At 46.4% G+C, this 25,319-nt stretch overlaps 1 protein-coding gene across 4 annotated transcripts in view; it reads right to left on the reverse strand.

Annotated features, from left to right (window-relative positions):
• DVL1 (dishevelled segment polarity protein 1) overlaps positions 1-25,319 on the reverse strand; it is a 129,955-nt gene that overhangs the window by 90,896 nt on the left and 13,740 nt on the right. For all 4 annotated transcript variants that reach the window (XR_014551628.1, XM_083628679.1, XM_083628680.1 and 1 more), the window contains exon 2: positions 973-1,042. Coding sequence is in view for 3 of the 4 variants with exons in the window: in XM_083628679.1 (XP_083484805.1) it covers positions 973-1,042 (70 nt within the window). In the remaining variant the exon portion in view is untranslated. The remainder of the gene's footprint in view (positions 1-972; positions 1,043-25,319) is intronic.

A 25,319-nucleotide genomic window follows, 5' to 3' on the forward strand; every position in this document is an offset into this window, starting at 1 on the left:
GTTAAGTCCAGTCACAAACGACTCCGGGATTGGGGCGCTCATCTTGCTTTACTGGCCGAGGGAGCCGGCATTTGTCCACAGACAGTTTTTCTGGGTCATGAGGCCAGCATGACTAAGACGCTTCGGGCAAAACCAGAGCACCACATGGAAACGCCGTTTACCTTCCCGCCGGAGTGGTACCTATTTATCTACTTGCACTTTGACGTGCTTTCAAACTGATAGGTTGGAAGGAGCTGGGACCGAGCAACAGGAGCTGACCCCGTTGCAGAGATTTGAACCACCCACCTTCTGATCGGCAAGTCCTAGGCTATGTGGTTTAGACCACAGTGCCACCCACATCCAAACAGCTCGCACTTAAAGGCCATTAATTATCTGAATTCGCATTTTCCAAAGCAATGCAAGCACACATCAGCAAAACAATTGCGCACCCACAGTGGTATTCTCAGACTAGGTATGGGGCGGAAATAGTTTGGATTGGCTATCAGTTAAGAAGCAAAGCTACAGGGAACCAGGCAGAGGGCCTTCTCGGTAGTGGCGCCCGCCCTGTGGAACGCCCTTCCAGCAGATGTCAAAGCGATAAACAACTACCTGACATTCAGAAGACATCTGAAGGCAGCCCGTTTCAGGGAAGTTTTTAACGTGTGATATTTTACTGTATTTTTGGTTTCTATGGAAGCCGCCCAGAGTGGCTGGGGAGGCCCAGCCAGATGGGCGGGGTATAAATAATAAATTATTATTATTATTATTATTATTATTATTATTATTATTATTATTATTATCTGATGGGATTTTAATGAGAAACTGCCTAATTTTGGGAATTGTTTTGAACTGTTCTAACATTGTGTAAACGTTGAGTTTTCCAAGAGAAGGGATGGACTGTAAAACCACTCTTACGTTATTAGATCTAGCAATGGCTCCTGCAGGGCCCCAAAACATTTCTACCGATCGTAGAACTGAAAGGGCTCTACATACCCAAGACACGACGCGTCCATTGAAGCAGGGCAGCTTTGCATTGTCGTCTGAGATCTCCTCTTTCACAACCCTGGATGGAGGAAGATGAGAGAAACAAGAAAACATCAGGAGTTCATATCGGAGAACGGCATTTTAATGTGCAGTGCTTTGAAAAGAAGGAAAGCATCTATCTATCTATCTATCTATCTATCTAGCATCTATCTATCTATCTATCTATCTATCTATCTATCTATCATCTATCTGTCTATCTATCATCTATCTATCTATCTATTTCATAAAATTTATATACTGCTTGCTTGTATTTTTAAAAAACCCACAGAGTGGTTTACAACTAGAAGAAAACAATGAAACCATCAATAAAAAACAGCTAAAAACGACAACTTAAAACATTCACAAAATAATAATTAAAATCAATAAGCTGAAAGCCAGATTAAACGCACGTCAACATTCTACATATCTCGACAGGCTCGCCTACACAAAAATGTTTTTAGCAGGCACTGAAAAGAGCACAGTGAAGAGGACAGTGTCTGATGTCAATGTGTAGGTGCAGCCACACTAAAGAATCAATTTCTTACAACCGTGGAACAAATATGATGCAGGACTAGTAACAGTCAGGTCTGTAGATCTTGCAGCAGTTGAGTGGGCGTATATGTAGCAAGGTGATCTCGCAGGCAAACTGGTCTCAAACTGTTTTAAAGATGCTGGTCATCAGCCCTAAGGGGTTAACCCCTCCCAGAATGCAATTAGCCAGCAAAGATACTAATAACCCAGCAAAGATACTAAAACAGCAACACACACACACACACACACACACACACACACACACACACACAAGACCAGCAGTATCAAAAGAAGTAAAAATAAAAATGACTGTATTGACAGTCTTCTTGGAAGGCTGGCATGGAAAGGGTTAAAGAGGTCTTCCCAGGTGGGTGGGAAAGCATTGCTTACGTTATTTAACAAAAGATATGCCCTGCTTGAGTGTAACAAAAACCCCAAGTGGTTTACAAAATACTATTGACGTTATCAGTAAAAAAACTGTTTAAAATGAGTAATCAAAAACATTTTAACAACAACCAGCAATTAACCAGCCCCATTTGTTGGAGATGTTGTGGTTGGAAAATTCCTTCACTGGGTAGGGGGCTTCATCTATATCAGGGGTCAGCAAACTTTTTCAGCAGGGGGCCGGTCCACTGTCCCTCAGACCTTGTAGGGGGCCAGACTATATTTTGAAGGGGGGGGGGGAGAACGGATTCCTATGCCCCACAAATAACTCAGAGATACATTTTAAACAAAAGCACACATTCTACTCATGTAAAAACACCAGGCAGGCCCCACAAATAACCCAGAGATGCATTTTAAATGAAAGGACACATTCTACTCATGTAAAAACACACTGATTCCTGGACCGTCCACGGGCCGGATTTAGAAGGCGATTGGGCCGGATCCGGCCCCCAGGCCTTAGTTTGCCTATCCATGATCTATATCACCTCCAAGGTCCTTCCCATTCAAACTATTCGCCAAGTACTGTAGCTGATCTCTCTTTCTCTCTCTCTTTTAAGGAACTTGGAGCTGCCAGAGTTTGAACCCAAGACCTGTTGCAAGCAAAGGAAATTCCCTCTTGAGCAACACAGTCCCCCCACACAGAGATTGAGCAGTGAGCTTTCTCTAGGCATAGAGGGAACTGGGTATGTTTAACCTGGAGAAGACAAGACTCAGAGGGGTCATTCAAGCGATCCAACTTTCTTTCTTTTTTACCTCATGTCATCCAATTTTCTTAATATTTTGTACACTCGCTGAATGAGCAAAACTAAGTTTAAATCTAAAATTTTAATTTTTCATCTCATCCTGTTTTTGAGTTATGAAGGTTTGGAATTTCAAAAAACTGACAATTTTGGACTTTGGAAGGTGATCGACTCTCCTTCACTGGTTGTTGTCGCTGTTGATTTTAACAGAGATCTGGTGGCCGCTTGTCAGGGATTCTTTAGCTGGTTTTTTTTTTAATCATTTTTTCAATACAAACAGCAACCACAAAAAACACATACAACAAAAACCACAATAACACTAACAACACAATTTAACAATTCAGATTTGAGTACTGATATACCTATATCTTTAGCTGTGATTCCTGCATTACAGGGGTGAGACTAGATGTCCCTTGGGGTACCTCTTCCAGCTCTATGATTCTAGGACTGATCCTTTGTACCCATGTGTGAGTTTAATTAGTTAATGAACTTGCTTCTGGCTGCACACCTGCAATATTTCAACCCATATTAGTGTCTCTCTAGCCCACAAATTGAGAATTCATCTCCGGAGGGGGAAATGAGCTGCTTCTCCCCTCACAAAACAAACACAATTTTGTTTCCTCCTTGCTTCGCTTCAGATCTTTCCATTTTGGTCCCAAGGGGGGACACCACCAACTGGAAACCTCATCAATCCGGTGTTGTGTGGTTTGGCTTTTTTGGCGTTGTTTGCTTCCTTTAAAAACACCACTCCCCCCGTTTGTTTAATGATTCCCTCCGTGGTTCTCCTGCCATGCGAGGGTGGGGGGCACAAAGGAAGGAGTGAGTCTTCAAAGCATCTTCAAAAAGGTACCCTTAAAAACCCACATGCGTTTGCAAAAGGCAGAAATCAGACAGAGGACTGTGTTTCTCTCCTGCTTGAGGATAACACCTGAAATCTACTTGCAGAGAACCTAAGTGTAACAAGGCTTTATCAGTATTGGATCCAGACTGTTGGGCAGGTCAGTCATGATTAATAACAATAATAAAAAAAAATTATTTATACCCCATCCTCCCTGGCCAGAGCTGGGCTCAGGGCAGCTAACACCAATAAAATCACAGTAAAACATAATAGGGGGGAAAGAGAGGGGGGGCAATTTAAAATACAGGTTAAAATGCAATTTAAAATGCATTTTAAAGTAGCCAATAAATCAAGACCGTAAGGGGAGGGAAACATAAGGGTCAGACTAAGTCCAAACCAAAGGCCAGGCAGAACAGCTCTGTCTTGCAGGCCCTGCTGAAAGATGTCAAGTTCCACAGGGCCCTAGTCTCTTGTGACAGAGCGTTCCACCAAGTCAGGGCCAGTACTGAAAAGGCCCTGGCCCTAGTTGAGACCAATCTAACCACCTTGCGACCTGGGCACAAGATTTGGGCACAATATTCAGATGGAGGAATGGGGGAAAACTATGGAAGAATGACATAAAATTTACAGCATGTGTGGCGATTAAAGAAAATTATACGAAAATGATGTACAGATGGTATCTAACTCCTGTCAAATTAGCAAAATGTACAAAACTAAAGAAAGCAAGTGTTGGAAATGTAAAACTTTTTTTCATATGTGGTGGGATTATAAAATTGTTAAATATTAGGAAATGATATATAATGAAATGAGGATGTTTAAAATAACCTTTGTTTTAAAAAAAAACAGAAGCACCATCAATTGGGAAACACTGGCCCGTGAGCACTCCAATTGGAGAGCAGCCTTTACCAAAGGTGTCATGGACTTTGAAGACGCTCGAACTCAGGGCGAAAGGGGGAAATGTGCTAAGAGGAAGGCACGCTTGGCAAACCCTAACCATGATTAACTCCTGCCCAGAAACCTATGTCCCCACTGTGGAAGGACGTGTGGATCCAGAATTGGCCTCCACAGTCACTTAAGGACTCACTGTTAAGACTGTGATCAGGGAAGACAATCTTACTCGGCTACAAATGATCGCCAAAGAAGAAGTTGATGACGGATATGCTCTGCTTCCATGGACAGAGAGGCATTATGATTCTGAATACTAGCTGCATGGAACCACAGAAGGGGAGAATGTTGTTCTGCTTAGGTCCTGCAGGTCGTGCTTCGGTCCTGAGCCACTACCGGCTAGAGCAGACAATACTGGGTTCGCACTGCAAGGCCGTGTCGGTTGTTTATTTGCCCCACCAGCACACAAGCAGAATATATATTAGGTGAATTAACAAAACCACATTAGAAGTTGAACAGCGCCTCTGATTCACACATGCTTCGGGTGGTTAGTTATTAAAACACTGAGTTCGATAGCTCCGCTCTCAATACTCCACATTTTTTTTTATTGCATCACACATTCCTGGCAGCAATTTAATCAGCAGAACGAGTTAAAGAGAGTTTGCTCCCCCTCTGTTTTTATTTTTTCGAAGCCTTTTAAGAGTCGCCTTGGGGGAAAACAAATCAGGTTAAGATGGGGTGGGGTGGGGAAGAGAGATTGAGCAGCGAATTAGTACAGCATCATCGTCATCTCTTTCAACAGTACTTATCTCCTTTCTTACAGGTTGGCCGTGGCAAGTAGCAAATTTGGACAGGCTAATTGCCACTCGCCTGTGGAGAGTAAGGGTTTCTGCCAGGCAACCAAGCAAACAAGAGAGTCAATTTTCAACAGTTAGGCACTGAACCTGATTTGACTACACTTCTCTTTATCCAGAGCAAGCATCGACAAGATGCTCATCACACTGAACGTGACATGCAGCCCTCTGGCAAGTGTGATGTGACGTCAGCTTTCCATCCAACTTTGAATCCGCAGAGGTGGGCAGAGGTTGTCCAGGCAATGGCACAGTGCCCCCCCAGCACCCACACCAAATACCCAACTCCAAAGCTTGATGGCCGCGTGGGCAAGAGGTCTATGTATGTGTGTGGGGGGGGGGTGAATGCGCATCCATACACACAATCTCCTGACTGCTGGTTTTGTTTGATGCTACTGTACATTCTGCAGCATGTCACTGATGCAGTAATAGTGTGTTAGTGGTAGATTTGTCCTGGACATGTAATTCTACTTTATTAGTTGTTCTGCAATGCCTCCCCAGTGTTCGCAGATTATTGCCATCAATATTGCCACTCTGGTGCTATAGTACAGTGGTACCTCGGGTTACATACGCTTCGGGTTACATATGCTTCAGGTTACAGACTCTGCTAACCCAGAAATATTACCTTGGGTTAAGAACTTTGCTTCAGGATGAAAACAGAAATTATGCTCCGGCGGTGCAGCGGCAGCAGGAAGCCCCAATAGCTAAAGTGGTGCTTCAGGTTAAGAACAGTTTCAGGTTAAGAACGGACCTCCGGAACGAATTAAGTACTTAACCCGAGGTACCACTGTACAGTGAAAGCAGGACAACCTCCCTCCCTCCCACTCCCCGGTAATATTATTGATGGCATATAAAAAGTTACAGGATTTCAGCAAGAAGCTTTAGGACATGCACCCATTGGAAAAGAAACAATATGTTCGCCGCAAAGCGTTTGCAGTAATGAAAGTGGGATCATGTATAACCACCCCAACAGCATCATGAGGACAAATCACCATGAATGCACAACCAAGTGTGCATCTGGAGGGGCTCTATATACATACACGCACCATCTTTTAACATATAAATTCTGCAAAGCGCTTGTAAGAAAAGGGGGAGGGGGTCCAAAGAGAGTGGAATATCCTCACATCAAATGCTTTGGCACATCATAAATAAAAGATCTGCCGCAACCATTCTTTCAAGCTCTTCAAGTTACAACTGGCGTTATTGATCTTGCACTGGCACATTCCATGCTAAGGAAGGGCAATCTTGAGTGCGGCCAACAAGACAGGAAGTGGTACCAAAAAACCCCCCACGGTGTCCACTCCTGCTCCTCCACTGAGCTAAAACATTACCAAGGAAAAGCAGTTCTTCCTTAACCAAACTGAACATGCACATAACGCTCGAGTGTTCAAAGCCCTTCACAGGCATTATCTAACGTTAATCCTGATACGTCCTAAGAACATTAAGAAGAGCTTGACTGCTAGATTAGGCCACCTAGAGGCCCACATAGTCCTGCATCCTGTTCTCACGGTGGCCCAAAGAGTTGCCCCAGCGCAACAGCCACTCTCCTCACTTGCAATTCCCAGTGTTCCTGCCTCCGGCCAGTGGATAAACCTTCTCAAATCAAATAAATAAATAAATGAACAGACACCCTGCAGATTTTAACATCTCATGTTTGCACTGTGAAACTGAAACTCCTTGTTGTTGTTGTTTAGTTGTTTAGTCGTGTCCGACTCTTTGTGACCCCATGGACCAGAGCACGCCAGGCACTCTTGTCTTTCACTGCTTCCCGCAGTTTGGTCAAACTCATGCTGGTAGCTTCAAGAACACTGTCCAACCATCTCATCCTCTGTCGTCTCCTTCTCCTTGTGCCCTCCATCTTTTCCAACATCAGGGTCTTTTCCAGGGAGTCTTCTCTTCTCATGAGGTGGCCAAAGTATTGGAGCCTCAGCTTCAGGATCTGTCCTTCCAGTGAGCACTCAGGGCTGATTTCCTTCAGAATGGATAGGTTTGATCTTCTTGCAGTCCATGGGACTCTCAAGAGTCTCTTCCAGCACCATAATTCAAAAGCATCAATTCTTCGGCGATCAGCCTTCTTTATGGTCCAGCTCTCATTTCAATACATCACTACTGGGAAAACTATAGCTTTAACTATATGGACCTTTGTTGGCAAAGTGAAACTCCTTAGGATGAAACTCCTTAGGCTGGCTTAGATGGAGCACATGCATGCACACACATGCACACTTATGGGGCTCTGCAATATCACATACTATCATGTCCCATCTTTCCATTAGCAGGCTTAGAATGGTTGACCAAAAAACCCCCCAATTAAATATTCATTTTAATCCCACTAATTTTTCCCAAACGTACCAATTTCAGCATAGCAAATTAATCCAAATGCATTTGTTTATGTTATTTCCGTTAATATGTGCATTTTCATGCACACTTTACCCGAGTATATGCATTTTTGTACACATGGCTCGGCTGGCAAATCGCACGGCAGAAATTCAGAGATCTGTGAGTTTCGAAAGATGACTGCAGTTGAGTTCACATTTTGTTTCGGGAAGTGAAAATCAGGCAGGTTTGGCTTTAAATGCAATCAAGATTCTCCCCCATTCGTCATCTCTCTCTCTCTCTCTTTCACATATACACATAAACACTTTAACCTCACAGCAACCTTGCAAGGCGGGTTATATTGAAAACAAGCAACTGGCCCAAGGTCATCCAGCCAACCTCACAGGACCAATGAATTCTGGTCTCCCAGGCCTGCTTAACTCCAACACTCTCAGCCCATTTTTCTCTCTCATTTCCAAGAGCAGAAAACAAAACTACTCTGGGCAGGAGTTTCTTTCAACTGCTAGGGGGCTGCGAACACCACAGCCCCCCCCCCCCCGACAAGCCCCCCTAGAACAGCTGGCTTGGCTTTCCTTCTCTCCAGGGAGCAATTATGCACAAGCTGTTGGAACATCCAACTCTTAAAATAGCAAGGTTGTTTTGTTTTATTTCCCTCTGGAGGACGAGGGTTGGGCAGAAATTCCAGACAAGAGGAGGAGCTGGTTCAAAACATAAGCTGATATTTGGTCGGGACCTTTGGCACAGGAAAAAGCTAGCGCCAGTTTAAGCTGGGTGGGTGTGGCTTACGCCGGCTTCCTCTCCTCTACAGAATCGTGGTGTTGGAAAGAAACCTTGTAGGAACATAGGAAATTGCCTAATATATTCATCCAACTCTGCAATGACCAGCAGCGGCATTCCAGGGCTTCGGGCAGAGATAGTGGGATTCGACCTTCTGCATGAAAAACAAATGCATTATATATTGTAATGTTTGATGTATAAATTTAGTACTATTGAATACGAAAAGTTTTTTTTTCTTTTTCCTTTTATCTTTTGTCTCTTCCTTTCTAGTCTGTATGTTGGAAAATACATAGACAAATGTGTTTACAGTGTAATGTATTGATTTTTGTTTCTATTTCTTTTTTCTTTTTATTTTCTTGTAATATTTAATAAAAACTAAAAAAGGGGGGGGGAGAAAAGAAAAGAAAATGCTCGGCCACCGAGTTACAGTCCTTCCCTCTTGCAGGTTCATCTAGTCTAACCCATTACTCAGCGCCAGAATCTTGCAACTGCAACAGCCCTGAGGGATGGCTACCCAGTTTCTGCTTAGATACCTCTTGCGAAGGAGCCTGTTCTTCTGGCCATGGTTTGCACAGGATGCTAAACCAAACCATGGCGTAGCACGAACACATGAGCTCCAGAATAGATGACTCTGGCTTTCCTCCTACCTGGTCCGTTCTGCTGCTCCACACTGAGTCAGGCCCTAGCGTGTTGCTCCCAGTTTAGCTTTCTCTCTCAACTAACCATGAGCCGTAACTAAGATTTGTTCTATGGTTTGTTAGTTTACAGTTTGCCTGGGAGAGCTATTGCATTGTGGCCCAATGCCAGACTTCACAGGGAAAGCGTCATGGCTAATGGAGAGCTCCACCTGCTCTGGCAGAAGTTGGGAGCAGACTGGGGTATCTTATACCTCCTCCAGGCTCCACCCCTTTGAAAGAACTTCGGAGCCTTAAAGGGCCAGTCTTCTGGGCTGAAGATGAACGCTCCTCCAACTCCCCGTAGCCTCCCTCTTGGTTCGCTGCGGACACTGGCAGACTGATTTCTTTCGGAATGCCGGAACTCACATTCCCTGGGCCCGCTATGCCTGCGCATGGCCTATGACACCGCTCAAATCTATGAAACCCATCCCTAGATCTGAAAAGAGAATTTGTGACACTAGGAACACTAAGTTATAACTGCCTGTGCCCTATGGAAGCTGGTGCCCATTGGGACTGACAGGGCAAACCATGGGAAGTATTGCAGCACAGTGGTACCTCGGGTTACATACGCTTCAGGTTACAGACTCCGCTAACCCAGAAATAGTACCTTGGGTTAAGAACTTTGCTTCAGGATGAGAACAGAAATCGTGCTCCGGCAGCACGGCGGCAGCAGGAGGCCCCATTAGCTAAAGTGGTGCTTCAGGTTAAGAACAGTTTCAGGTTAAGAATGGACCTCCGGAACGAATTAAGTACTTAACCCGAGGTACCACTGTATTTGGTTCCATTTCCCTGTTGAAGCCCTTAGTATGCAGAGTAAGGGAGCAGGAATGCAACCCCTGCGTAAGTGGGGCGACACCTGATTGACACCTCTTCTGTCAGAAAAAGCCCTCCTAGATTTGCCATTTCCAACACACACACACACACACACACACACACACACACACACCATGGATTGGCACGCTCATATGTTTTGCAAGAGTGGCCTGCAAGGAGTTAACTCCTGTATGACGAAAGGCTGCAGCATTTGGGACTTTTCCGTTTAGGGGAAAGGTGAACAAGAGGTGACATCAGAGAAGTTTATAACATCATGGCTGGCTTAGAGAAAGTGGGTAGAGAAAAGTTTTTCTCCCTCTTTCCTAACGCTAGAACTCAGGGGCATTCAACGCAGCTGAATTATTATTATTATTATTATTATTATTATTATTATTATTATTATTATCTATACCCCGCCCTCCCCAGCCAAGGCCAGGCTTAGGGCGGCTAACAAGCAATAATAAAAACAAGTTGAATGAATACAACTTAAAAACAAGATTAAAATGCAACAATTAAAATATTGAAACATTAAAATGTAGCCTCATCACAGGAGGAGAAAGGAAAAAGAAAGAGGGGGAGGGAATCAAACTGGCTCCAAGCCAAAGGCCAGGCAGAACAACTCTGTCTTACAGACCCTGCGGAAAGAAATCAGATCCCGCAGGGCCCTGGTCTCATGAGACAGAGCGTTCCAGCAAGCCGGAGCCAGTGTTGAAAAGGCCCTGGCTCTGGTTGAAGCTAATCTAACTTCCTTAGGGCCCGGGACCACTAGGGTGTTGCTATTTATGGACCTTGGGGCTCTCCGTGGGGCATACCGGGAGAGGCGGTCCCGTAGGTCGATTGTTAGAAGAATGTTAGGTAGAATGTTGGAAGATTTGGGGCAGAACAGGAGAAAGGGCACCCCATGTGTGCAGGTCCTGTAAGGAATCATTTGAGTTAGAAGGGACCCTGAGCATCATCTACTCCAACCCCCCTGCAATGCAGAAAGATGCAGCAGTCACATACAGGGATTGAACCCACAACCTTGGTGTTATCAGCACTGCACTCTAACCAACAGAGATATCCAGGCAAAGAAAAGGCAGGCAGAGGGGGGCAGGAAGGAGCACTCTCAAAATACATTTTTTTCCATTTGAAAACCGCAACCCATCAAGTTGCCCTCCACAAGAGAACGACTCCCAGGCCTCTCGGCTGCAGCACCAAGTGCGGAAAGGCAAGAAATGTAGGCCACCTCAAGTCTGCTTTGTGGGAGTGGAGAAAGGAAGAGCACAAAATCCTCGAGAATTTTCACATTAATGTCACATTAATACTGAAAGCAATCAAGTGTAAAACAAATAATAGTAAATTATCCTTTGTGGCAACTTATTGGACCAAGATGGATGAGCATTCTACATGTCTTGATAGGCTTGCATAGACAAATATGTTTTAAACAGGTTTCCGAAAAGAGTACAGCGAAGGGAGCTGCCTGGTGTCAATAGGCAGGGAGTTCCAAAGGGTACATGCTGCCATGCTAGGAGTTTGATTTCTTACAAGTGCAGGATGCTTTACGTGGCACCTGTAACAGTGCCAGTTCCACAGATCAAAGCAGTCTCATGCGGGCACATATGGGGTAAGGCGATCCCAGCTGTAAACTGGTCCAAAGCTGTTAAGGGCTTTACATACTAACAGCAACACCTTGAACTTCCCTTGGCAACAAATTGGCAGCCGGTTAAGATCTCTGAGCAGAGGTGTTATAAGATAAGAAGATCTCCCTCTTGTTACCAACCGTACTGCAGACTACTGCACTAGCTGCAATCAGATGTCAAAGAAATAAACAACTATCCGACTTTTAGAAGACATCTGAAGGCAGCCCTGTTTAGAGAAGTTTTTAATGTTGGATGAATTATCGTATTTTAATATTTTGTTAGGGACATGGGTGGCACTGCGGTGTAAACCACAGAGCCTAGGACTTGCCGATCAGAAGGTCGGTGGTTCGAATCCCCGCGACGGGGTGAGCTCCCGTTGCTCGGTCCCTGCTCCTGCCAACCTAGCAGTTCGAAAGCACATCAAGTGCAAGTAGATAAATAGGTACCGCTCCGGCGGGAAGGTAAACGGCGTTTCCGTGCGCTGCTCTGGTTTCGCCAGAAGCAGCTTAGGCATGCTGGCCACATGACCCGGAAGCTGTACGCCGGCTCCCTCGGCCAGTAAAGCGAGATGAGCGCCGCAACCACAGAGTCGGCCACGACTGGACCTAATGGTTAGGGGTCAGGTCCCCTTTACCTTTACCCTTAATATTTTGTTGGAAACCGCCCAGAGTGGCTGGGGAAACCCAGTCAGATGGGTGGGGTATAAATAATAAACTTTTATTATTATTATTATTATTATTATTATTATTATTATTATTATTATTATTACAGGATCAAGCACAAGGGAAGTCCCTCATAGAAGTTACCAATGCCTGAATGACAGCGGTCATGACTGGCACAGCTAGGAAAGGGTGTTTCTAGCCACTGAGGCTACTTGGACGTCCAAGTGATAGAACTGGATCCAGAAGCATCGCTGGATTGCGCACCTGCTCCTTCAAGGAGAGCAGCAAGCAACTGACCGATGTCTCAGACACACGGAGACGGAGTTCACTATAAGCACTTAGGATTGTCCTGAGAGGTGAGACACATCTCCAAAACCCAGGTGAAGAAGATACTGGTCTTGCTGCTGCCTCATCTGCAGCTGCAGCCCCACCTTCTTCTTTTTCTGAGAAGAAGCCATGAGTCACAGAGCAAGAGGCTCTGCCTGCAGCTCGCGCTGTCAGGGGCTGGGTGCCAAAAAAATAAATAAAAATGAGGCTCTGGAACCAAGTGGCGCACTGCACGTTGGCAAGAGCGAGGGAGAAAGTGCTCAGTGACACATCGCCTCGCCTTGTGCGCATGTCCACGCGGGGGCCAACCCAAACAAAGCTTGCTGAGTCAGTGGCAGGAGCTGGCACCAGTTGAAAACCATTCTGGTGTGCGGTGAAAGCACAGCATCACTGCAAGGCCCCTGCTGTTTTAGCCCATATTTGGCTCCTAATCGCCATCTGCAGTTTGGTGAAAATTGAGGAGTGAGAGCTGAAGGGCTCTCACCAACAGACTATCCATGCTGTATATTTAAAACACATTTAATGTATCGAGCTTCCACCCAAATATCCTGGGAACTATAGTTTACCCCCCCCAAGAGCTACCATTCCCGGAACCCTTAACATGCCACAGTTCCTAGGTTTGCAGAGGTGGGGGATCCATGTACAGTGGTACCTCGGGTTACAGACGCTTCAGGTTATAGACGCTTCAGGTTACAGACTCCGCTAAGCCAGAAATAGTACCTCGGGTTAAGAACTTTGCTTCAGGATGAGAACAGAAATCATGCGGCGGCAGTGGGAGGCCTCATTAGCTAAAGTGGTACCTCAGGTTAAGAACAGTTTCAGGTTAAGAACGGACCTCCGGAACGAATTAAGTTCTTAACCCGAGGTACCACTGTACTTTAAACATGCTTTAAATGTGTGATATGGCTACTAGCCACAACAGCTATGCTCTGCTTCCGTGATTGGAGACAGCAACACTTCTGAATGCCAGTTTTCGGAAAATGCAGGAGGGATCCTGCTTGCAGGCTTCCCAGGGGCATCTTCACGGCCACTGTGAGAACAAGACACTGGACTGGATGCGCCACTGGCCTGATCCAGCATTGCTCTTCTTCTTATGTGGATGTGACCTGAAGTCTTACAACGGTCTTATAAGGTAAAGTTAAATGTAAAGGTAAAGGACCCCTGACAGTTAAGTCCAGTCGCGAACGACTCTGGGGTTGCGGCACTCATCTCGCTTTACTGGCCAAGGGAGTCGGCGTTTGTCTGCAGACAGCTTCCGGGTCATGTGGCCGGCAGGACTAAGCCGCTTCTGGTGAAACCAGAGCAGCGCACGGAAACACCGTTTACCTTCCGGCCGGAGCGGTACCTATTTATCTACTTGCACTTTGACGTGCTTTCGAACTGCTAGGTTGGCAGGAGAAGGAACCGAGCAACGGGAGCTCACCCCGTCGCAGGGATTCGAACCGCTGACCTTCTGATTGGCAAGCCCTAGGCTCAGTGGTTTAGACCACAGCGCCACCTACCGAAGCCAGCAGCGGGAGGCAACTGAATCTGCCAAAGCACGACTAAACAGTGGACTTTGGTACACAGTGGCATATTATCGAAAAACAAAACAAAACGTGCTGCTATTATCGCACAACATATTCCGTCGCCTTGCTTCCCTAAGCCGGTCTGGCCCTGAAACAATTTAAATCGCAAATCCTGTTTCCGCTGGCTGGGCTCCCTCCCTCTTTAATGAATTGCCCAACTTGTTAATTGCCCTGAGAACACAGTGCCGTAACAGTTTTTTAAAAAATAAATAAATAAAGGACGAACCACGCAGCCAGTCCTTTGCATTCAGCGGAGCCCTAAAGGTACTAGGCGGGGCACTTAACAGCCAGCTGGCAACAGGCATCTGGCTCACTCGCCTCGTTCTACTGGGCTGTTTGGTTTGAGCCTCTGCCGGCCTGCTTCGAGAAGGAGTCGTTTAAGGTGTCCCCTGGTAGCTGCCTAATGCAAAACCGGTGCAGGAAGGCAGCACCTGAGAGTTCTCCGAGTTCCTTGCGGCAGGGAAGGCCATGCCCTCATTAAAACAGCGCTGCCATCTGCTTGCACTCCTGGCACACCCCAAACACACATTCCAGGCCCCAGATCTTCCGATAAACAAGGCAAGCTCCTCAGCTCGGAGCTGCAGAAGCTCTCTCATCCCTCGATTAACATTTGCAACTTTCAAGGAAGTTCGATACAGATTTTGGCAGTGGGTGAACCTGTCTGCTTCAGCTTCTAATTTTTAACATTTTGGTGTACATTTTCCCTGCCAGCACTTTGACCTAATATGCTATCGTATTTTGTATGCTATCCCTAGAGCTCCCTGTGAAGATGAATTAATTGTTGGACTGCTCTGGAGGCTGTAGCTCTGCAAGAGGAATGGGGGTCTCCTAACCGCTCTCAGCACCCTCAGCAAACTACACTTCCCAGGATCCTTTGGGGGAAGCCATGACTGTTCCATTTGGTATCATACTGCTTTAAATGCACAGTGCAGATAGGGCCTCTTTCAGACTCTTGGAATGCTACATGTTCAAGGCTTTCTGGGTTTTTAAAAAAACAAACATCCCTGCTTTGTTTACACAGCCATCGCCAGAATTTTATTTGCCTTGTGCTCACTTGAAAGCCAAATCGGCCTTCCCAAGTTCAAGAGCACACAGGCTGCCCGATTCTCAGTGCATGCCAAGGCTTGCTAAAGAGACAGAATCAGTTTGCTGGCAGCTTGGAGAAGACACAGATTGGTTTTTCAACCAAAGGACCGCATTCCCTTCTGGGATGTATTCCGGGGGCCACATGGCATGGTGGGCAGGGCCAGAGGAAAAAGTGGGCAGAGCAAGGAAAGCAAATTTCACCTTGGTGCAGAAGGCCAGTTTCTACACCCACTCACATACCCCTCTCTATCCTCTATCCTGGCAAAGAAGAGGCATGATCAGAATTAAAGGAAGCATTCCAGCGGGAGCGTGGGGGGAGAACACTCAATGAAGGTGTGACTTGGAGAGTCTCCAGTACCAGAACATCCAGCCCTCTGGTCTGACTGGGACTAGCCACTTCAGGGAGTGTGAAGCCGTTCCTACAAAGTTTGTGATCTTTTGAGGTTGGCTCAGTAGCCTGGAGGGATGCGGGTGGCACTGTGGGTTAAATCACAGAGCCTAGGACTTGCCAATCAGAAATTCGGCGGTTCGAATCCCCACGACAGGGTGAGCTCCCGTTGCTCGGTCCCTGCTCCTGCCAACCTAGCAATTCGAAAGCACATCAAAGTGCAAGTAAATAAATAGGTACTGCTCCGGCAGAAAGGTAAACGGCATTTCTGTGCGCTGCTCTGGTTCGCCAGAAGTGGCTTAGTCATGCTGGCCACATGACCCGGAAGCTGTATGCCAGCTCCCTCGGCCAATAAAGGGAGATGAGCGCCGCAACCCCAGAGTCGGCCACAACTGGACCTAATGGTCAGGGGTCCCTTTACCTTTACCAGTAGCCTGGAGTCACAGACTAGGGATAAGACATCAGAGGTGACAAGGATAGCTAACCAGCCAGCAACCTCGTGCTTGGCCTGTGCTGACCAGGGAAGAGACAAACTTGTCGATTCCCCTAGTTAATGCTAGGGGATGTTAATTAATGCTAATAATTAATGCTAATGTTAATTAATGCTTCTCCCCTAGTTAATGCTTCTCCAGCCCTGCTTCCAATCGGCCTCAAGGATGCATGACTTCCCAATGAATCAGAGCAGCCTCATTACAGGCCGACCAAAAAGATTCATCCAGGAAACTGCAAAGCTGGCAAGGGGTCAAGACAGGAGGACTGAAGGCTGAGTGCTCCTGATGCAGAGAGGAAGAGAAGGGGAAACCAGAGCTGCTTCCATCCAGAGCGATGTGCCTCATTTGGGGTGGCAGCGACTGACTCAAGGCTGTCAAAACCAATCGGATCCTAAAAGCCGTCACCGGGAGTCGCTTTCCATCAGCCTGCCAAGCCTGGCAAAATCAATTATGTCACAGGCTCGTCAGCTTCACCAATCCTGGCTCTGCCGATCGGTTGCGGGCACAAAAGACACTCTCCTTTATCCAATTGAGATCTTTGTTCCAACATTCTTCAGTTGCTTTTGCCCCTCTTTATGTTTTAAAACAACAACCCACTACATGTTCCTTAAGATGGTGGGGGGAACTGTGGCACTCTAAATGTCTCCCCCACCCAACCCCGTCTTCAACATCTATGAAATTCTTCGTACACCGAAAATAAATTCATGACTCATTCAAACGTGTCAAGACCCAACCGGATGGAAAGGAACTTTCTGGGACACACACACAACAGGAGGAACTTAAACCACACTGTCACAGGCTCAGAACACAGTTTGTGTGACCCCACTCCCATCTGATTCCTGTTGCCCCTGCCCCACACTTCCTCATGGGACGCACATTGAACAGGGTTTCAACAGCGCAAATGACACAATGGAGCCTTCCCCAGCCAGCTGAGATGAGAGCACCGGAGCTTACTGGCAGACAATGTGTTATGCGCCTGCATCTTACAACACCTGGGCCACCCCCACAATTATTGCAGGGCGAAAGGAGCGTTGAGACAAAGAGGAACCAATTAACCATGGTACACAGGGAATGCATTCTGTGCGACACTCCCATCGCCCTACATATGCCCCGAAGAGGAGGACGCGGGAGCCTGGGGCCCAGTTCCAATGTCACTCGGATGCAGTGAACACAGAGGATAATGTTATCAATGGCCAGTGTGGTGTAGTGGTTAGAGTGCGGGACTAGGACCTGAGAAGCTGGGGTTCAAATCCCCACTCAGCCATGAAGCTAACTGGGGCGGCCTTCTCAGCCCGACCCATTTCACAGGGTTGTTGCAGGGGTCAAACGAGGAGAACCACGCATACCACTTTGAGCTCCTTGGAGAAAAAGGTGGGGAAGAAATGCAGTAAATAAACAAACAGCTCAATCGCTATGTTCTCCCTCCACCACTGGTTTAAGGAAACCTGGTAATCTCAAGTGGGAAGACTGCACCTACACTCAGGTCCTGCTTGCAGGCTTTCCATATTGGCCTGCGAAGTACATCATTATTTTTGTTCCAAATACTGCCTTCCCATCCATGGGGACCATGGAGAGAGCACACTATAAAAATCAATCGCATAAGATGCACAAAATATTATTCACAAGCAGCATGTATACAGTAGTACCTCAGGTTAAGTACTTAATTCGTTCTGGAGGTCCATACTTAACCTGAAACTGTTCTTAACCTGAAGCACCACTTTAGCTAATAGGGCCTCCTGCTGCTGCCGCGCCGCCAGAGCACGATTTCTGTTCTCATCCTGAAGCAAAGTTCTTAACCCGAGGTACTATTTCTGGGTTAGCGGAGTCTGTAACCTGAAGCATATGTAACCTGAAGCGTATGTAACCTGAGGTACCACTGTATTGTGCATTTTAAGTATAATGAGAAGGGCTCTGACAGCGCTAACCCATGTACATTTCCTTAGAAGTAAGCTCTGCTGAGTACAGTGAGACTTACTCCTAGGTAAGCATGTATATGATTGGGCCATCAATCACTTAACCCTAACAACATACCTGCAAGGTGGGCCACTATTATCATCCTCCTCCTATTGCAGGAAGTGAAGACAGCAGCACCTTCAGTCACTTGGTGGGTTCACAACAGTTCACTCCCTTATTTATCTGGTGGCATTACAGTCTGTTTTCCACCCCCAATAATTATTTTCAATGCTTTTCCTCTTTTTTAATTTCCTCTGCAGTCTGGTTAGTTGTGGCCAGCAGGCAGCAATTTGCTCCAAAGCCAGCAAGGCTACTCAGAAACAAATCCTATTAAATTCAGTGGAGCTTCCTCCCAGGTAAGTGAGGTTAAGATGGCAGCCTAAAGCTGATTATTTTCATAATGCTGGGAGTAGAGAGCCTTTGGAACGCCAGATATTGCTGAACCCACCCTCAGGCCATCGACCCTACTTGCTGAGGCTGATGGGAGTTGTAGTTCAGCAACATCTGGAGGGCCAAAGGCTTCCCACCCCGGATGCAATGCGTTATGTCACACTCATTTGTATCATCTGTACTTCATGGGGTGGTTCCTGCATTTCATCATCATCATGGGAGTAGACCCATTGGAATTAATGAACCTTAATTAGCCACGTCTATGAACTTCTCTGAGCAGAACGAGCAACGGATACAATCCTATTATTATTATTATTATTATTATTATTATTATTATTATTAGGGATGTGGGTGGCGCTGTGGGTTAAACCACAGAGCCTAGGACTTGCCGATCAGAAGGTCGGTGGTTCGAATCCCCACAACAGGGTGAGCTCCCGTTGCTCGGTCCCAGCTCCTGCCAACCTAGCAGTTCGAAAGCATGTCAAAGTACAAGTAGATAAATAGGTACCACTCCGGCGGGAAGGTAAACGGCATTTCCGTGTGCTGCTCTGGTTCATCAGAAGCGGCTTAGTCATGCTGCCCACATGACCCGGAAGCTGTACGCCAGCTCCCTTGGCCAGTAAAGCAAGATGAGCTCCGCAACCCCAGAGTCGGCCACGACTAGACCTAATGGTCAGGGGTCCCTTTACCTTTATGAACTTCTCTCAGTAGAACGAGCAACAGATACAATCCCATTATTATTATTATTATTATTATTATTATTAGGCTTAAAAGTGGGGTCTGCAACAAAATGTTGCTGTACAGAGAGTTCCTGTTCAGGATGCTAGGAAGTTGCCCACGCGCTTTTGCAGCATACTTCATCCCACTCCCGTCTCCCCTGGCTTTACCTTACACAACCACCCACTTCAGCAGTCAGCCAGCACCCTAGGGCCTCTGAGCATGTGACCAAAGGCAAGGACGTAGGCCTTCCATGAACATTTCACTTCTGTATTTGCTCACCAGCTTGTCGCCTCCAATTAACTGCTAAGGGGCAGACACGCGTGGATGTGCCCGCACTTGAGAACGGAACACCCTTGTGCAACGAAAATATGCTTGAGACAGACAGAGCTGAGCCAAAGGCCACGCCGCTGTCCCTCCCCAACCCCTGACAACACAGAGCCAATATTCATTAGCATACAAGCCGCTATTGACATCTTAGTGGGAACCAGGCCAAACCTTCTTTTGTGTGCCCGCTCACCCAATGCAACTCCTCCAATAATGACCTCGACTCAGGATTATCCATTGAGGAGCCCACTGAATCATCCAGATCTGGACTCCGAGAGAAACATCTGATTTCCCAGGTCCTGAAGAGAGGGGCAGATTCCAGGGTTGTCAAGTCTGCGTTCCTATTTTAATAAGACCTCAAATGCAACATAGTGGAACAGGAGATAAGCTATTTATGTGAATATAAGTCAATATATGAGTTGACAAGAGGGCACAGATTCTCACACAAAACTCTTAACATTCATATCTCTCTATATCAGGCTTCCTCAACCTTGGCCCTCCAGAAGTTTTGAGACTACAATTCCCATCATCCCTGACCACTGGTCCTGCTAGCTAGGGATTATGGGAGTTGTAGGACAAAAACATCTGGAGGGCCAAGGCTGAGGAAGCCTGCTCTATATAAACCTGCCCATGTACTAAGATCCTCAGGTGAGCACCTTCTCTTGATTCCACCAACACCGGAAGCATGGTTGGTGGTGACACAAGACAGAGCCTTTTCTGTGGCTGCTCCCAGATTGTGGAATTCCCTCTCAAGAAAGGCAAGATTGGCTTCCTCTTTGCTTTCCTTTTGCATGCAGGTTAAGTCCTTCCTATTCAGACAGGTTTTCTCGTGACCCATCTTGCTTTTCCTGTTGTGAGCTACACATTGCCACATGGAAAACTCCATCCCCAGATACAAGACATGGGGAGGGGGAGTTCCTCTCACACCTAAGAGAGGAGCTTTGAATTCTTTTTCATACTTAAAGAGGCAGGATGAAATAAAATTGTTCTCTCTCCAAAGAGCCTTTATCCATAGCTGCGGAAGAGGGGAGGAGGCAAGGTTTTTAAAAAATAATTTCTGCAGTGAGGAACTCCAGGAAGCTGAGAAGACGTAAGGAGAGAGAGAGAGAGCAGGGATTTAGCTCAGGGGTACAGTATCTGCTTTACATGCAGAAGGTCCCAGGTCTAATCCTGGACATGTCCAGGTAGGGATAAGATTGCCCCCTGCCTGAAACCCTGGAAAGCTGATACATGGACCAATCTGACTCTGTAGAAGGCAGTTTCCTATGTTCCTATCAAGGTGCGGTGGGAGATCACCCCAAGATGGACAGCTAGACATTTCAATCGCATTTCAGAACAGGCAAGCGACTGGGGAGAAATCCATTGCAATCTCAAAAATATAACATGGTCCAACTCTGCGAAAGGCAGCAAACACACCCTCCTCACGCCCCCAAGTCAGAAAATTGCATGCTCAGACAACTGCACACACCAAAAGAAAAATCAATCCGTATCGATTCTCTTGCATGCTATATAATACAAAACTCTTTAGAACTGGAGGGTGCTGAATGGCAGTTGTCAGAAGACAACCAACCGTTCCAGACTTTCAGCCCAGATTCTGAAGGAAGCTCTGTCACAGTGGTCCTTGTTTGGGCAGCTGGGTGAGGCCACCAGAGATCTCAAACGGAGCCAAAAGGATCCATTGATCTCCTGAGGCTTCTAGGTTTTGGGACATGTCTGCCCACTCTTCAGCCTTTCAGATGTTTGGAGATACTTTGGTGCTCAAATTCTAATCACATTTTATTACTTGTAAGAGCCCTGCTGGATTGGGCCATAGGCCCTTCACCCTGTTCTCAACTGGATGTCCGTGTGGGAAGACCGCAAGCCTGGCCTGAGCGAAACAGCCACTCTTCCCACCTGCCATTCCTAATAATTGGCTTTTGGCGGCATACTGTTGCCAACAGCAGAGGCAGAACATAGCCATTGCGGCCAGTAGCTACAGAAAGCCTTCTTCTCCATGAATTTTCTCTAATCCTATTTTAAAGCCATCCAATCTGGTGGCCATTGCTACCTCTCCTGCAGGAGCGAATCCTAAACTTAACTTTGTACACTGCGTGTAAAAGTCATCTCTTTTATCTTTCCTGAATCTTCCAACATTCAGCTTCATTGGTTGGCCAGGAGTCCTAGTGTTACGAGAGAAAACTTTCCTCTAGCCACTTCCTGAACAATGTGAATTATTTTATGCACTTTTCTCATGTCTCCCTTAGCTATGTATTTTCTCTAATTAATTAAATGTTTGTTAATTAATTAATTTAATTAAAGAGCCCCGAATGTTGTGGCTTTTCGTCCTAAGGGAGGCATCCGACCTCTTGATCATTTTTTGTTGCTGTTTTCTGAAGGCCTTCAAGCTCTGCAACATTCCTTTTCGGAACATCTGATTGATTGATTGATTGATTGATTGTAATTAAATTAAATTACTACTTCATGTTTCCTTAGGAGGTGGTCTCCTCTCTTAGATAGCTGAACCAGGAAGTGGACAGAGGCCCAGAGTTGGAGAGGCAGTCAGGAATGTAGGCCGGAGAAGTGTTTCCCAAACTTGGGCCTCAGGCTGTTTTTGGACTACAACTCCCATCATCCCTAGTTATCAGGACCAATGGTCAGGGTTGATGGGAGTTCTAGTCCAAAAACAGCTGGAGACCCAAGTCTGGGAAACACTGCTCTATAGCAAGCACGGGAACCCTGTAACCCTCCAGATGCTGCTGGATTACAACTCCCATCATCCCTGACTGCTACTGATGTGGCTGAAGCTGATGAGAACTGTGGTTCAGCAACATCTGAAAGGCCATTGGTTCCTCTTCCCTGCTCTGTGGGCTAGTTCTGATTGGCCCCACCTCGCATGCTGGATTTCTATGTGCAGGGAAGCTTGGACAACCCAAGGGGAAGAGGACAACCCACAGTCCTCTCTGCACACAGAAATATAGCATGCTAGGGGGAAGTGTTTGAATCTAGCTTTCTTCCTGACACACCAGATCGGGGTTGGGAACCTTTTTGGCCAGAGCACTATCTTTCTCCAAACCTAAGGGATGACTTTGGCAGGTGGGCGGGGCAAACCACCTGCCAGTCATCTCACATCATGGACAGACATATTGAGGATCATAGAATTGTAGAGTTGGAAGGGACCCCAAGGGTCCTTAGTCCAACCCCCAGCAATGCAGGAATCTCAACATGCAGTCGCCCATCCAATCGGAAACTGGACTGGACCCTGCTTAGCTTTGCAAATATGCCAGCAGTTTTATCACTACGCTGGATTTTTTACTGGAGATATTTAAACAGGGGCTGGACAGCTATCTGTCAGGGTTGCTGTGGACACAGGTTTCCTGCATCGAGTAAAGAGGGTTACACTAAATGACTTCTAAGACCCTTTCCAAGGGGTGCATCCATTGAAATTAGTGGTCATGACTAACCTAGGCCTATTACTTTCAATGGGACTATGCTGAGCACGTAAAGCATTGAATGCAACCCCGATTGTACAATTCTAAAAGCCCAATACGAATGGGGGGTGTGAACATGAAGATTCTCCCTCCCTCCGGATAAATCAGGGTGCAGATTCTCAGCTACAGCTACAGGGTGTGCTTGACCTCTTCTGCCTCTTCTGCCTGCTGTCAGCCTACAAGCACTGGAGAGAGACGAGAGAAAGAAATATCTCTTTTCCCCGCCCTCATTACATGGGAAAAGAAAAGGTGTCTGATGGGTGCTTGGAGGCAGGGAGGTATATATCAGTTCCCCAAAGGCAGATGTTTCAAGCATTACACTCAACAGATGCTTCCTTGACTAGGATATTTTCCGAAATGTGAGCCTGCTAGGTGGTCCATCCACACACCCTTGCCTGGGGAATGCCAGAGGCTACCGAGAGTTCACAAGAGAGATGCTCCCATTTCCAAGTTCCCAATTCCAAGCTCGTTTCCAGGCCTCTTGGATCAGACCCAAGGCCTATCTAAGCTCAGTACAGTGGAAGCTTATCCGTGTGAGATGCACATTTGCAACCTGCAGCGTTTGCAACCTGCAGCAGTGCGTCTGCACACGTGTGGGTTGCAGCTTGGCGCTTCTGCACATGTGCGGCCGCCGAAACCCAGAAGTAACCCGTTCCGGTACTTCTGGGTTTTAGTGGGTCCATAACCCAAAAAAACACAACCTGAAGCGTCTGTAACCCAAGGTATGACTGTATTCCACTTTGTAGAGTGGCCAATCCGGAAGCCTCAAAGCAGGGCAGGAAGGAAACAGCGCTCTCCTCATTATTGCTTTTCACCACAGAGTATTCACAGGGAAGCTGCTTCTGAACAAAGAGGCTCCATCGAGCAGTCACGGCCGATAGCCACTGATAAACCAGTCCTCCCCACTAAATCAACTGGCCGGATCCCTCTTTTGAAGCTACCCAAGACATCTTGTGGCAGCCGGTTTTGTGTCTTAATTGAGTGCACTTATCGCTAACACAGGGGTAGCCGTTCGGTGGAAGAAGAGTGGAAGAAATTTAAAGTCTATTTACAGAAATATTGCAAAATTAAGGAATGTTAGAAAGATGTTGGAATTAAACCATGTGGTTTTAGCAGAAAAGATATAAAGGATTAAGCAAAGATGAATTGTTAACAGGTGAAAATGTAAAGTTACAATATATTAAGATAAAATATTAAGATAAAAGCAAAAAGGGTAAGGATTTGCTGAAACAACTACTGAAATAGAATACAAAAAAGGGAGGTGTGAGGAGGTCAGGGAAACAAGCAAATGAAAGATAAGATATGGAAAGACTGATTTGTTTTTAATTGTTTTTTATTTTTCTGTATTTTGTATTTTTTGTTCTTTTTTATTTTTTATTTTTTCTATTTTTGTAATTTATTTGAAACTTTAATAAATATTATTTTTTTTAAAAAAAAAAAAACACAGGGGTAGCCGAGTTGGTGCCTTGCAAATGTTGGACGACAACTTGCATCATCCCACATGAGCTGAGGCTGGTGGGAGTCAGAGGGAAGAGCCACAGCTCAGTGGTAGAGCATCTGTCTTGTATGCAGAAGGTCCCAGGTTGAATTCTCAGCATCGCCAAGTAAGGCTGGGGGAGACTCCCCTTGCCTGAAACCCTGGAGAGCTGCTGAAACAGAGATAGATGGAGAAGTCACCTGTCTCAGTAGAAGTCAGCTTCCAATATAGCCAGCTTCCGTTCACTGCAGGGAACTCAGTGGGAGCAATGAAATGATATGCAAACCGAAACACGGCTAACCCTCAAAATCTGCTCTTGTCTGAATTTTGTGATGCAGCTCTCCAACCACAGAGTCATAGAACTGCAGAGTTGGAAGGGACCCTAAGGGTCATCTAGTCCAACCCCATGCAATGGAGGAATCACACAGCCAAAGAATCCCTGGTACAGGGCCATCCAACCTCTGTGTACAAACCTCCAAGGAAGGAGAGTCCACCACCCATGCCCTCTCCCAAGGGTTGCTCAGAAGGTTCTCTACCGCTAACATAGAGACGGAATCAAGGTTGATTCATAGAATCTTAAGAGTTGGAAAGGGATCACGAGGGTCATCTAGTCCAACCCCCTTTTGCCCAACATGGGTCTCAAACCCACAACCCTGGGAATAAGAGTCTCATGCTCTACCCACTGAGCTATCCTATTCCCTGTAGAATACCAGTAGATGTTGTCCACATATCAGGTGCAGATTCAAAGCTGAACGAGCATCAAAGACAATAAACTGTATATTTCCCCATACACACCCAGACCTCTTCAATGCCTGGAGTTCAACCTTTTTTGCACACGGAGCTGCCTGGGAGCTCACTCAGAGGGGAGGGCCGCACAGATCAGAGCCCCCTGATTGATTTGTTTTGCTTAGCTGTTCCCCCCCCCCCCCGGAGCACAAAAGCCACAGGAAAAGGG

This window comes from Podarcis filfolensis (assembly GCF_964270895.1).
Source record: "Podarcis filfolensis genome assembly, chromosome: 8".
In the NCBI taxonomy this organism is placed as follows: domain Eukaryota; kingdom Metazoa; phylum Chordata; class Lepidosauria; order Squamata; family Lacertidae; genus Podarcis; species Podarcis filfolensis.